The sequence below is a fragment of the Octopus bimaculoides genome, chromosome 6 (genome assembly GCF_001194135.2).
Source record: "Octopus bimaculoides isolate UCB-OBI-ISO-001 chromosome 6, ASM119413v2, whole genome shotgun sequence".
Classification (NCBI taxonomy): Eukaryota; Metazoa; Mollusca; class Cephalopoda; order Octopoda; family Octopodidae; genus Octopus; species Octopus bimaculoides.
In genome coordinates this window covers 68559092-68575061 of record NC_068986.1, presented here as the reverse complement: position 1 = coordinate 68575061, position 15970 = coordinate 68559092, and the positions used below count along the sequence as shown (strand labels likewise).

General features: G+C 36.9%; 1 protein-coding gene across 3 annotated transcripts in view; it reads left to right on the top strand.

Moving 5' to 3' along the window:
- The window catches only part of LOC106881081 (pleckstrin homology domain-containing family F member 2), a 213093-nt gene that overhangs the window by 189197 nt on the left and 7926 nt on the right, over positions 1-15970 (top strand). For all 3 annotated transcript variants that reach the window (XM_052968844.1, XM_052968845.1, XM_052968843.1), the window contains 2 exons: positions 8348-8473; positions 10114-10223. In XM_052968844.1, coding sequence (XP_052824804.1) covers positions 8348-8473; positions 10114-10223 — 236 coding nt within the window. The remainder of the gene's footprint in view (positions 1-8347; positions 8474-10113; positions 10224-15970) is intronic.

Here is a 15970-nt window from a genome sequence, read left to right as displayed (position 1 = left end):
TATATATATATATATATATATGAATATATTTAGGTTGTGTGTGTGTGTGTGTGTGTATCATCACCATTGCCATTTAACAACTGCTTTCTATGCTGGCATGGATTGGACGGTTTGACTGAGAACTGGTGAGCCAGAAGGCTGCACCAGGCTCAATCTGATCTGGCAAAGTTTCTACAGCTGGATGCCCTTCCTAACACCAACCACTCTGAGAGTGTAGTGGATACTTCTATGTGCCACCGGCATGAGGGCCAGTCAGGGGGTTCTGGCAACGACCACGCTCAAAAGGTGTTTTTTATGTGCTACCTGCATGGGAGCCAGTCTGGCGGCACTGGCAACGACCATGCTTGAATTTTGTTTTTCACGTACCACTGGCATATGTGCTGGTAAGGCAACGCTGGCAATGATCATGCTCGAATGGTGCTTTTCACATGCCACTGGCACAAGAGCCAGTCCATGGTCCTGGCAATGATCATGCTCAGATGTGCTTTTAACATTCCACTGGCACGAGTGCCAATCAGGCAGTACTGTCATCGGCCATGTCAGCAATTTGATTTGATTTCACTTGCCTCAATAGGTCTTCGCAAGCAAAGTTTATTGGTACTTATTCTATCTTTATTGCCAAACCATTAAGTTACAGGGACGTAAATACACCAGCACCAGTTTTCAAATGGCAGTAGGGGAGGGGGAGACAAACACAAATACACACATGCACATATATACAAAATGGTTGGTATTAAGAAGGGCATCCAGTTGTAAAATCCTTACCAAAACAGACATTGTAGACTGGGGTAGTTTTCTACCTGGCTGGCTCTTGTCAACCATCTTAGCCATGCATGCATGGAAGACAGACGTTAAATGATGATGATGATGATGATGTCTATATATATGTATGTCTTATGTATGTATGTATGTGTGTGTGTGTGTGACAGGCTTCTTTCAGTTTCCCTCTACCATGTCCACTCACAAGGCTTTGGTTGGCCCTAGGCTATAATAGAAGCCATTTGCTCAAAGTGCCACACAGTGGGATTGAACCCCGAACAATGAGGTGTGGAAGTCACACCTACACTTATGAAATTGTTCAAAGAATTATCTCCACAAAAAAGTTCACTTGGAAAAATAAAACATCTGATCACCCAGAGAAATTTCAATAGAGAGATATGACAATGATAGATAATTCAGCCATTCTGCTCCAAAACTGAAATATGAAAATGTGTTGTGAAATGAGAAGTTAAATCAATTTGTTCATGAACCTCAAGAGTTCTTTGGTTTCTCTTTTCTTCACATAAGATAAATATACACCTGGATAAGTTGTTAGTCTCTTGTAGTTAATCTAATCCAAAGGGTCTATTATTCACTCAGTGGCTAGCTTATGTGAGGCTCTCTAGAATTAAGTTTGGTTGTGATGGATGACACTCTCTGCTTATCATTCACAAAATTTCATTTTTGATCTACATCTCCTAACTGCAGGAATAAACAACCAAGAGCTAATCTTCACCATATTTTAAGTAAATCAGTTGGATTTTTCCATTTATCCCATGTTGTTAACCAATTACTTCACTTTTTCTAATAAGAAATATGTCAGTTGGTTAACTTTAGATCCAGTGATAGTGTATATATACTCCATCACATGCACACACGCACACAGAAAGACAGACAGACAGACAGACACACACACACACACACACACACAAACACAGAGGCAACCACAGAGGTAATTGACATTGTACATCAAGTAAAAAAAAGAAATCATTTGCACACTGCTTTTGCCCAAATATACATGTATAAACATTTTTACAACCAGCTGGCCTGGTAGACTTTGGGACTCAGACATTTTTCCTTAAATATAACACAGCATTTAAAATAAGGCATGAAATGTCAATCATTCTGCCAGTAAGTTGACACCCTATCTGCAGTTCAAGCTGTAACTGCTGATTGTGTAATCAGACAGAGAGATAAGTCAAGAGTGGGGAAAACTGTGGGTCTATTCTTTTGCTTTACAACACCATTAATCTAATTTTAATCATACACTTGCAGAGATTTGCTACTACATGTAGTTATAGCTATCAATATAACCTGATGTTTTCATCTCTTCAGAAATGTTGCTTGAAGTCAGTTTTTTTTTAGTAAAATATGCCTTCAAGACATACAAGTACTTATCATAGCTTTTACCATTTTGCAAGGCCAGAGATTTGGTTGTTTGCACTGATTAAGTAAGGATTACTTAGATGCAGATTATAGTTTAATCTTCTCAGTAATCCAGCTTTGTATGTGTTTTCTATTCTAAATAAGCTTCAAAGTAGTAATCTTTTATGAGGGGAAATAGGTAGCTGTTTACATTGTAAAAACCAGCCAACCAAATGATGATGATGTTGTATGCTATCTTCTTTCTCCTCATCAGAATTATAAGAAATTTGAGAGTCAAATTACCACTATCTATAGTCGTCTGTATACATTATCGTCACTATGACAGTCTTTGCATTCATCATTACCACTGCTGCCACCCTCATAATTATCATTTTCACAACAACCACTGCCATTATCATTTATTATCATCACTACACCCACCCACCCTATTTGCACTGCCACTGCTATTAAAAGCATTGCTAATACAGCTTATCATTATGACTACTAATTATTACTAACATAGTCACCACCACCATCATCGTTGTCGTGTCCACAATTACTAACTATCCTCATCAGCTCTTCCTGATTACTCTCCTGCTTACCACCAATCCTGCTCTTTCTTTTCCATCAACCAGCCCCCCCCCCATACTATATTTCTGAGAGAGCCTCTGTATGGTTGCTCAACCTGCTAGAAATAGCAACCAAATTTCTTCAATTTACACACTACCATCTTGAAAAAAAGAAACACACTGGACAATGCCTTCCTAAAAATACAAAAAGGCTGGATGATCATTGACTAGAAATCTTTTGATCATAGATCTGACCTGGAGCTAAATTACAATAACATCTCTCTCTCTCTCTTTTCTGACCATTACTGCCTATAGCCCTCTCCATCTCTCAGCTGTCTCCTCTCTAGTCCCTGCAATTTGTTTTTCACTTCACCCCTCCCAAACTGTTTCTCACTTTACACCACATCTCCTCCAATCTTCACAGATCTCCTCATACCTCTCTTTCTCTACACATCCTTTTAAATATTCATTAAACTTCTTTAGCTCTTATTAAATGCTTAATAATAATAATAATAATAATAATGGTTTCAAATTTTGCAACAAGGGCACCAATTTTGGAGGAGGGGATGAGTCGATTACATCAACCCCAGTGTTCAACTGGTAAATATTTTATTGACCCTGAATGGATGAAAAGCAAAGTTGACCTTGGCAGAATTTGAACTCGGAACATAGCAACAGGCGAAATACCGCTAAGCATTTCATCCAGCATACTAAATGCTCTTTTCTACTAAAGGTCTGAAATGTTGGTGGAGGGGACTAGTTAATTACATCGACCCCTGTGTTTCACTGGTACTTAATTTATTGATCCTGAAAGGATGAAAAGCAAAGTTGACCTCAGTGGAATTTGAACTCAGAATGTAAAGATGGACAGAATGCTGCTAAGTATTCTGCCTGGTGTGCTAACGATTTTGCCAGCTCACTGCCTTAAATAATAATAATAACAACAACAACAACAACAACAACAACACTCAGAGAGCGCAAACCTCTGCCAAGGCAACACCAATGTCTTCTCAGTGATTAGCTGAAGATTTTTAAAATGAGAGTATCTGAAATAAACTCGACCGCTCTTACAAACGAGAATACTAAAAATGAACCCAACTGCTCTTGAAAATTAAGTAAAAAAGAACGGTAAAATAATCCAGATTCCTTGTCCACTACTGGATTGATCCCAAAATCTAATCAGTCCGTGCCAGTCACGAGGCCAAACATCCCTGAAAGTTTCATCCATCCATCCAAAGTGGTTCTTGAGATATCTTGTCCACGAACCAACAAACACGGCTGAAAACAATACCTCTGCCTTCGCTAAGGCAGAGGTAATAACAATAATAATGAATCTAATATTGGCATACCACCATACATCACAGTATTCTCACACACATACACTGATAGAGTAAAGAATTTATATTAACTTGTTGTTATTGTTTAACTCCAGAACAACCCTGACTGAACATACCTATGATCAGAGCATTCCAACCATGACTATCCAATCTTATTTTCAGACTAGGCGAGTGGTTTTCAACCACTTTTTAACCTATGAACCCCTTCGTGTGTTACTTTACTTTGGTGGGCCCCTATAGCCATTCAATGTTTAAAAACTAATTTTATATATACTTCTTTCAAAGTTCCCTTTTTTTGTTATTCACTTCTGTCGGTTGAATTATGTAAAACATTAGAGAAAGAAACCTAGCTATTTCTTGCAATACATACATTGAAATCAAAAAATTTCCATGGGTCCTTAAAATATTACTGTGGATCCCCAACTTACTATTTCATTAGTGTGAACTCCCAAAACCCGTATATATAGATCCCCTCCCAGGAGCCATATGGACCCTGGTTGAGAACCACTGAACTAGACAATGTATTCATGATTACATTATCCAAATTGTGCCCTCCTTTATTTTAAAGATAATAAGGTAATTCAAGGGGAATTCAGCTGCATTTTCTAGCAAGTTGAGCAACTATGTAGCCACTCCTTTGTTGATTCAGTTTTGAAATTATTGTCTCACAACATCTTAAATTGTACACTCTTAAATTTCTTTTACACTTCCATCTTCCATCATACTAAATGCCTTTGTCATTTTCTCTTACCAATTACTTTCTCTGCTAGAACTTATTGATTCTTTTTTTTTATATATATATTTTTTTTTAATATCAAGTTAATGAACTAAACTCCAATAATTCCAATATCACCATTTTCATCATCATCATCATTATCAGCAACACCTGCACTGTCATCACAGACGCCACCACCACTGCTATCACTGTAATAGTGTATGGTAATTGGATCACACTCAATAACATGATTAAACATTTCTGTTTGTATACCAACTTCACATTGTAGTGCTTTATTATTTTCCTGTCTTCAAAGACTTGGATATTTCAATAAAACAGGGGGAGACTTTCATTAAAGTTTTGCTGCTTCACAGCTTCAATATGTCTTATGCTAATTTTCAATAAATAAATCTTGTTGTTTAGCCCCCACCAGGTTATCTTTGCTTGCAGACAAACTAAATCAAATGTCGTCTAGACAAGACTATCTTTTATCTTTTACCTGTTTCAGTTATTAGACTATGGCCATGCTGGGGCACTGCCTTCAAGAGTTTTTAATTGTATGTATCAACCCTAGTACTTATTTTCTAAAGCCTGGTACATATTCTATTGGTTTCTTTTGTCAAACTGCTATGTTACAGGGACATAAACACACCAACACTGATTGTCAAGCAGTGAAGGAGGAGTACAAACAAAGACACACACATACATGTATACATATATATGATGGGCTTCTTTCAGTTTCCTTCCACCAAATCCACTCACAAGGGTTTGGTTGGCCCAAGACTAAAGCACTAGACACTTGCCCAAGGTACCATGCAGTGAGACTGAACCCCAAATATTGTGGTTGTGAAACAAGCTTCTTACCACACAGCCATGTCTGTGCGTGTCTTTATTTTTTCATTTTTTACTTGTTTCAGTCATTGGACTATGCTATACTGGAGCAATTCTTTGAAGAGTTAAGTCAAACAGATCAACCCCAGTACTTATTTTTTAAAAACCTGGTACTTGTTCTATTGATCTTTTTTGCTGAAGTTATGGGGGATGCAAACAAACCAACACCAATTGTCAAGCAGTGGTAGGGGACAAACACAAAGGTACCCAACATAGATACTTACATGTCTGTCTGTATTTTATTCTCTCTCTCTCTCTCTCTCTCTCTCTCTCTCATATATATATATATATATATATATATACATATACATACATACAGACACACACACACACATATGGCAGGCTTCTTTCAATTCTCATCTACCAAATCCACTCACAAAGCTTTGGTCAACCCTAGGCTGTAGTTGAAGGCACTTGCCCAAGGTACCATACAGTAAGACTTAAACCCAAGACCACATGTTTGGAAAGCAAGCTTTTTAATCACACAGCCACTATTCCAGCTTATTTTCTAGCTTAGTTCAGTAGGCCTGGCTATATGACCCAATATATCCCTTTTTTAAGAAGAAACAGGATGTGATTCAAAACAGATTTATCTGCTATTTCTATGATTAGAAGATGATTTGGTTGCTATTTCTAGCCCATGTAAAGGCTTTCTCACCAACATTTCAGACCTTTAGTAGAAAAGAGCATTTAGTATGCTGGATGAAATGCTTAGCAGTATTTCGCCTGTTGCTTTGTTCCAAGTTCAAATTCTGCCAAGGTCAACTTTGCTTTTCATCTATTCAGGGTCAATAAAATATGTACCAGTTGAACACTGGGGTTGATGTAATCGACTCATCCCCTCCTCCAAAATTGGTGCCCTTGTTGCAAAATTTGAAACCATTATTATGATTATTTATTAAGCACTTAATAAGAGCTAAAGAAGTTTAGTGAACTACATGATGGTAATTGTATGAGTTAGTCTATTGGTCATAGGTCATTAGTTTGTTATGGCCAACTCATTGTAAACCCCTCTGGCTCCAACTCATCAAATTGTAAATAGATGCAAAGAGGAGTAATGTTGTTTATGTTGTACATCTTCAACTTTATCTTCTACCAGTTACTTTTTTTTTTCTGGTATGATATATTGATTCTTTTCTTTTTAATATCTTGTCTAATGAAGTAAATTAGAATAATACCAACATCATCATTGTCAGGAGTGTTACCATAGCCATCCTCTTCTTCCTTGTCATCACTATCATGAGCACCATCATAATCACTACCACCATCACCACCACAACTACTGCCAGCAACCATCATCATTGTTATCATCCATAGTAGTGAGTGATGGTTAGATCACACTGAAAAACATGATTAGATGTTTCTATGTTTGTAAATAACAAGAGCTCTGCTTAATTAATGATTGTTTCATAAACACATTGTTAGTGTTGAAGTCCTTCGGTGTACTGAAATAAAAGCGTTAACATTTGTTTCCTCTCCTCTTCTAATCAATTCTATTCAGTTCTGTTACCATTTGATACAACGGCTGTGAATTACTCATCTGTATAAATGAGTGGTATGGTAATGATGTTGTTCTTAGTAGTGGTGACTGCTGATTTGGGATTAAATGATAACAAAATAACAATGATGAAGCAGACTTGTGATCAAAGATACTCCAGTTTTGACCATCCCGTCTTTTAACCCTTTAACATTCAGATTACTCTGCTAAATATAATGCTTATTTATTCACATTGTTCGCCTCATCTTGTATCTCTGAGATTTTGATGTGACTTTATTTTTAGTATAACATTGTAAGGTAGGTGTGAGAAGCCAGATCTGGCCAGTTTGAACGTAAAACAGATGGAGTATTGTCCAGATATGACCAGTTTAAATGCTAAAGGGTTGATCAAACAATGTATCTTAAAACTACATTATCTAATCATCATCATCATCGTCATTTTATGTCCATTTTTCCATGCTTGGATGAGTCAACCAAGTTGTCACAGTCCAAGTCAGTTCTTATTCAGAATTTACTGCTGTCCTAGACAGCTCAGAGATCATGGTTACTACAGTCTGTCCATCTATTTCACAGAATGTATTGGGTCAATTTTATCAGAGCATGGGCACTGGAAATGTTGTCTTGCTCCCAACGAAACTAAAAAATCTTTTCTCCAATGTATTCATACATTCAATACAATGCATCCTACATTTTTTTTTATTGTAGAGTATAATTAAAGAAATACATAGCTGCTATTTCTAGCAGTTGGTATTTTTATCCATCTATCTGTCTTCTTTGCCCACTATTCCTGGGAGATTCATCAGAGTACAGTTCTCAGGCACCTCCTCTCAGAAGCAATTGTCATTACACTTCCTGGCTGGATCACCAAGTGTTACCGATACTTGGATATTAGATATTAGTCAACCGTCTTATTTTTGATCTACCCCTAGGTCTCTTACTGGATGGTTTGGCTTGAAGAATCCATCTTAGGATTCTCTCCTGCAACATTCTAATCACAAGTTTATTGTACCATTACTGTGACTTCATAATACAAAGAAGTTGTAACTCAGTCTGGAAAAACTCCTTTATCGCTGAGCTATGCACCCTGTCGAGCATGTTACTCCATTGTTCCTTCAGAGGAGCCCCATTTCATCTACTTATATTTGCCATCGTATTCTTTCAATATTTTTTACTTTCTGTTAATTTTTTGAAAATTTCTGTATGTCTTTTGCAGATTTAAGAAATGGCTGGAAAATACTAAGTCCGATGAAGTCATTTGTTGTCTATGCTGCCACTTCAAGTGAAAAATCAGAGTGGATGGCCCATATCCGCAAATGTGTTTCATATTTAATCAAGAAAAGTAAGTTTGCACTTTACTCCTTCATTCAGTTTAATCATGCATGTGATTTATTTCTCCACTACATTAATAGTTTCTTGTGAAGTCTGCACACTAAAGTGTCCAAACCATATACACATCGGTAATTTTCTTAACTCACACAACATTGCATCTTACCATTATTAAAGCAAATGTTTTAGTCTTTAACAATCAGTGTATATTAAACTGAAATTAATGATGAATACCAGCTTCAGCTGTTTCTAGTAAGGGCCAAGCAACCAACCTAGAACCATAACCAGGGAAGAAATACATAAATTACAATCATAGGTATAACCATTGAAGGTTACTTTGCAACTATATCATTAAGAACCAGCTCTACAATCAAGTATTATTCAGGATCAGCTTATTCCAACATTAATCTCTTAGTAGTAGCTCCATAATTATAATCATACAAGATGATTGTGACAACATTAAACATTGAGAGTCAGCATAACAATTTTAAATCAGTGACATCAGCCAAAACTACGACTGTAAATGACTGTGTTGTGAACAAGCCTTTATTGTCATCGTCATCATTTAACATCTGTTTTCCATGCTGGCATGAGTTGGACAGTTTGACCAGAACCTGCAAGGTCAGGGGCCACACCAGGCTCCATTGTCTGTTCTAGTGTGGTTTCTGTGGCTGGACGACCTTCTGAGCACCAACCAGAGTGTAATGGATTGGTGTGTGATTGGTGAGACTGATACCATTAATGTTCTGCTTAAACCATTGCAAGTCAACAGCTGCAGGAAAAACACAAAGAGATTGTGGAAGGTTGGTGTCCTTTGGAGAAAGGTTTATATGCAGTAGTTAGTTTGAGGCCTAGAGCAGGTGGGTTTGGATATCACATGGGTGATAAGATGAGGGGGAGAAAGTGAGTCAGAGGTATCAAGTACCCTTTCTTTCTGTGCAGTCTGGGATGTTTGCGTATATCAAAGTAGTGTTGATGTAGGAGCCTTACTTCATTGTGGTCTTCTCTTTTGTTTTGTGGAGTGTCAGCAATTGTTGGGAGCTGAAGTATATTTAGGCCCTAAAGAGAAGAGCCAGTCATTGGGGTGCAGTCCGAGCTGTTATGAAGAGATCCTCAGTGTTAGTGAAGCCTAACATTTGGAGCACCTGTGGAGCATTAGTTGAGTGCTGCTTGTGTTTAAGGGGTGTGTGGCCCTAGAATATCCAGAGGGGGGCGGTCCACCCTGGGCAGCACTTTTATGGGGACGGCACCACTTTTGGATCTGCTGTGGGTAATTGTAATTTTTGCATGGGGGCATAAAACTGAAAGGTCACCCCAAGTGGCACACACTCTAGCTACACCAGTGATGTGTGGTGCCATGTATTTTTAAAATTTGAGTATTGCTTGTGTTTTAAGCTTTTTAAAATAAATGTTGCTATCTATCCAGCAGACCTATTGCCGAGGTATTACAGTTGCAAATTTTCAGATAAAGTTTATCTAGGACTACATTATCCAATGTGACTTTCCTTTTTTTTTTAAGATGAAATGGGTGTGATTTGAGAGAGATTCAGCTGTTATTTTTAACAAATTGAACTCCATATCAGCACATACTTCTATAGAATTGAATACCTCCCACCCCACCTTTTCTCTTTAACATTTCTGCTTCTTTTTCAGGAGGAATTGAGCAAAAACCAGATCTGAACTGTCCAGTTTGGGTGCCAGATTCAGATGCATCTGAATGTATGCTTTGTAAAAAATCAGTTTTCTCTGTTATTAACAGACGGGTAAGTGATCCAGCTGTTTCTCTTTGTGACTGTTATTCAGATATTTTGACTTTGTTTTCTTCTGAGTAGCACAAGGCTAATTGATTCCTAGTATAAACATAGTCAATTGAATTGACCTCATATTATTGATATTTTTTTCACTTTCCCTCCCCTTGAACCAATATTGCTAACTGAATATACAACTAAATAAATAGCAGTATTAACCAAAAACACTTATTTAATAAGATAGTTGAAGTTACTTTGTTGTTATTGTATTCTGAATTACAGGTTTAGTGGCAGAGAGTTCTAAGTGAAAATCATGTTTTAAAAACTTGTAAAACACTGTATCAAAAGATTTGGAAATGAGTTTGAAATTTGTATAGTTTCTAGGCACAGGTGTGGCTGTGTAATTAAGAGGCTTGCTTCTCACCCATATTCTCTTGGGTTCAGTTCCTCTACATAACACAGTGAGCAAGTATCTTCTGCTATAGCTCCAGGCCAACCAAAAACTTTTGGATGGAAACTGATAAAAATCTCTTGTGTGTGTGTGTGTGTGTGTATATATATATTATATGTATGGATGTAAGTGTGCATGTGTGTAAGCAGGTGAAAGCATGTGGCTTTGTGGTAGAAGCATTTGGCTCATGATTGTAAAGTCATGATTTCAATTCCTCACAACATGTATCCTTGAGCCAGACACTTTATTTCATGTTGTTCAGCTGGCAAAAATGAGTAGTACCTGTATTTCAAAGGGCCAGTCTTGGCAAGCTCTGTGTCACATTGAATCTCCCTGAGAACTATGTTAAAGGTACGCATGTTTGTGAAGTGCTCAGCCACTTGCATGTTAATTTCACCAGCAGGCTGTTCAATTGATTGGATCAAGTGGAACCCTAGTCATCATAACTGATGGAGTACCATCAAATATGGATGAAAGTGTGTGTGTATATATATATATATATATATATATATATGGATGTAAATGTGTGTGTACCCTTGTCTTGACATCATGGTTATAAGCATCATTATCATACAAACAAAAGTGTTCATTTCCATTCTTCCATGGAAAACGTGTCTGGCCATGAAAAAAATATTACCTTGCTTGTAAGCAGGTGAGGATTGGTGACAGGAAAAGCACCTGACTGTAGAAAATCTGCCTCGACAAAGTCAGACCCATGCAAACACGGGAAAGTGGACATTAAAGGATGATGGAAATAATGAGCATGAATATCAGTTTTATCTTGAGCCTGTAAATTAATCAGTCTTATCATGAGTAATTATATGTTTTACCTTGCAGCATCTTGTTTTTTTAAACTTAGTTTATAGATCCCCAGTGCTGCCTTTGCAGACTCCCAAGGATTTTGTGAACCACAGGTTGAAACCATTTATTTATGTTCTGACATATATCATGTCCTGTTGAATTCATCTTTCATCTTTATAAGATTGATAAAATAGCACTGATCATGAACTGAGCCATATAAGTGTGGCTTTGTGGTCAAGAAGTTTGCTTCCTAACTACATGGTTTTAGGTTCAGTTCCACCTTGGGCAAGTATCTTCTAATAAATGTTAAATTAATGATGATGTATGAATAATGTTAGTTTCAAATTTTGGCACAAAACCAGCAATTTCAGGAGAGTTGGGTAAGATGATTCCATCGACCCCTGTTTTCAACTGGTACTTATTTTATTGATCCTGAAAGGATGAAAAGCAAAGTCAACCTCAACGGAATTCAAACTCAGTGCAAAGATGGATGAAAGCCACTAAGCAGTTTGCTTGGCATGCTAATGATTCTGCCAGCTCACCACTTTTGATGTACAAATATCACTGATCAATCTTATTTGAGAACTTTGTGTTAATCAGGAGTCTCAACCGAAATAATAAAGTGTTGGTGTATTGGCTAAAAGTCTCTCGATTGATTTTTTTTTTTATCTGATACTGCAGTGTAATTATAACACTTAACTTTGAATGATTTCATTAACCTACTTGAAAATAGTTACATACAAAAAAGTGCGGCTTGTAGCCATTAGCAACATTTAGTAATTAATGAAGGTTTCATTAAGTTGCAGAGTTAGCTCACGTTCCCATAGAGCTTTGGAGAAAGACAACTCAGTCAAACTGACTCACCTCAATGCTCCGAATTTTAAATTATTGTTGGGAGTCAACTTTATCTAAAACAAGCATCATAATAGTTACTGGGTTCAATAAATAGATTGAACCCCTCCTCTACAAAAGTTAGTTTTGTGGCAAACAAATTCATTGTTTAATAAATCAATGTTTTGTCCTTCTCTACTATTACAGTTATCCCATTATATATATATATATATATTGTATTAACACTTGCATGCACTCACACGATTACCATCTTCATTATCAATTGTCATTTGAACATAATTTTCTTTGTTAACATGAGTTCAATGGATTTGTTGTACAGCATATTGCCACTTGCTTTGGTCTTTCATTATGTTTCCTGCAAGACCCATTCATTATCCCAAGATCTACCTCAACCCCAGTAGCAACAGCAGTGGACCTGAAATTAAGAAAGTTGTTGCTGCTTGTAGGGGGGATTGTTTAACTATGTTGACTTGTATTTTAAACTGGGTAGCTTTCTTATCCTAACCACTAGCTGTGTACTTAATGAGGCATCTTAACCCTTTCAATCCCAAACTGCTTGTGATTGCCCCGTGTTGTGTAATAAGACTTCCTGTTTTAGCCCTTTAGCATTTAAACCAGCCATATCTAGCCCAAATATTTTATCTGTTTTATGATCAAACCAGCCATATCCAGCTGCTCACACCTAGCCTACAATGTCATTCTAAGAATAAACAATCAGATCATTGAAATCTTGGAGCTATGAGACAATGCATGATTGGTATAAAACAAATTGAATAGATAAACATTACATCTGATAGAGTAATTTGAATGCTAAATTTAAAAAAAAACCTTTCCATCAAAATTTTGTGTTAATTTATGTCCTAAACACCAGTTTAATAACGACATTGCATGAAAATATGGTAACAAAAGAGTCTGTGCTCTAAAGAGATATTAGTTTTTATTGTGAATGGCTCCTCTTCTAGGCAGGTTGCTTTTGTGATGGCTAAAGAATTGTTGTCTCTTGTTATTGGTCAGTGACTGAAATACTGAGTGGAGAGGAGACTATCAAGGTGAATAAATTGAATGTCAGATTATCAAGATTGTCTCTGTTGCATATTAGCAACAGAGGTCAGAGGCAAAGAAAGGGTTATCATGATACCAAGCAAACCACATAAGATCATTAAATTCATAGAAATGATTAAAATCATTAAATTCATAAAAAAAAAAAACCTCACATCATAAAGATCATTAAATTCAAGTGAGCCATACAAGATCATTAAATTCATCGGAAATCAATATGATCATTGAATTCATAAACAATTATTGAAAATATAGAATAATAATAATAATTTAAAAAATCCTAATGAGAAAATTTTATGATAGATGAGGAAACAGCAAATTAATGGTATTTAAAAATTAGAACCAATAGAAAGACGAAACGAATGTTCCTAGGCTGTGTTTGTGTGTGAGTGAGAGAGAGAGAGAGAGAAAGCATGTGGCCTGGTGGTTATTGCAGTGGTTTACAACCAGGACCCATTAAGATTTTGTTGTCAAAGTTCATGTGCACTAAAATGGTTATACTTCTACAATATGCAAAATATTTTAACAACCTTATAGGCACAGGAGTGGCTGTGTGGTAAGTAGCTTACTTACCAACCACATGGTTCCAGGTTCATTCCCACTGCGTGGCACCTTGGGCAAGTGTCTTCTACTATAGCCTCAGGCCGACCAAAGCCTTGTGAGTGGATTTGGTAGACGGAAACTGAAAGAAGCCCATCGTATATATGTATGTTTGTGTCTGTGTTTGTCCCCCCAACATCGCTTGACAACCGATGCTGGTGTGTTTACGTCCCCGTAACTTAGCGGTTCGGCAAAAGATATCGATAGAATAAGTACTAGGCTTCCAAAGAATAAGTCCTGGGGGCGATTTGCTCAACTAAAAGGCGGTGCTCCAGCATGGCCGCAGTCAAATGACTGAAACAAGTAAAAGAGTATTACCTAATAATATTTAATCATAAAAATAAAATAGAATTTTGTTAAACATGGAATGGTTATGAGGGTCCACCTGAGTGAAATAGGAACCAAAGGGGTCCACAGGCAAAAGATGGTTGAGAACCACTGAGTTAGAGTGTTGCACTCACAGTCACAAGATCATGGTTTTGATTCCCAAACCAGCAGCACATTGTTGTTCTTGAGCAAAACACTTCATTTCATGTTTGCTCTAGTTCACTGTAAATGGACAACCTTGTGATGGACTGGCATTCTGTTCAAGAGGAATGTTGGCCTGCTTGCCTAGCCAGTGGGGTGGCATCATTCAGAAGCTAAAACAACGTAAGGAAGCACATTGTGATCAGCATGGTATTACAACATCCAATAAAGTAGTTGATACAGTTATATACTATGTGTGTGTATGCCAAAGTATATTTATATGTTTGAAGTATAGTGTTGCTGTGGAATGAAACTTGGAGTATTTACTCTAAGTGCCAGTCATGAACTCAGTAACATGTGCCAAAATTTGAAACCAATATTTGCATCAAGGCTAGCAATTTTGGGGTAGGAGGAAATCAATTACATTGACCCCAGTACTCAACCAGTACTTTTTTTGACCCTGAAAGGATGAAAGGTGGACCTTGGTGGAATTTGAACTCAGAACTTGAAAATGGACAAAATGCCATTAAGTATTTTGCCCGGAGGACGGTGAGCTGCCAGAATCGTTAGCACCCTGGGCAATATGCTTATCGGTATTTCTTTAGGTAACCATTGTTAGCACAGGTGATAGAACCGAACACATTATAATTAGAACTTTCAAGTATTTTGCCCGGTGCACTAATGATTCTGCCAGTTTGCTGATTTCACAGCTTCAAATGTTTTTTTTTTAGTTCTCAGCAATGAAAATTAGCTTGTGGAATCACTATGTTGAATGGCTGGCTCTCTCTTTGGCTCCTTCCTAACATTACAAATTATATATTGACAGCTTTTACATTTCTGTGCTTATTTACAAATATCAAGGGATTGACAAGCCTATTGCTTTTCAAACTCATAAATCACACGTTTAGGTTTCGTTACTGGCATGGTGTCGTGCCATTAAATAAATAACTTTTCAATAGTATACCAAGCTGACAAGAGAAACATTTCCCACCTAAACAGAATACAGGTGTAGGCATTGCTGTGTGGTTGAGAAATTTGCTTCCTAACCATGTGGTCTAGGGTTCAGTCTCACTACACAAAGCTTTGTGAGTTGATTTGGGTGATAGAAACTGAAAGAAACCTATCATATATCTGTGTCTGCATCTTTGTTTTTGTCTCCATTCACCACTACTTGACAACCAGTGTTGGTTTGTTCACATCCTCATAAATTAGCAGTTTGATAAAAGGTCACCAATAGAATAAGTACCAGGCTTAAAACAATAAGAAACGGGGTTGGTTTGTTTGCCTAAACTCTCCCTTCAAGACAGTGCTCTATTTTTGAAATAATTCATCAATCAAACTATAAAGATATGTGCATAAAACTAAATTGTGAAAAGACTCAGGAAATAATTTTATTTAAACATAACACTGTGTAACAAAAATTCTTTTTTTTTTTTGTCTTTGGTCAGTAAGTGTTATTTTCTATTTGTTTTTATCTAGAAATCAAAGGAAATGACTGCTATTCCCTCAAAAATTTGCTTTTGTGACCTAC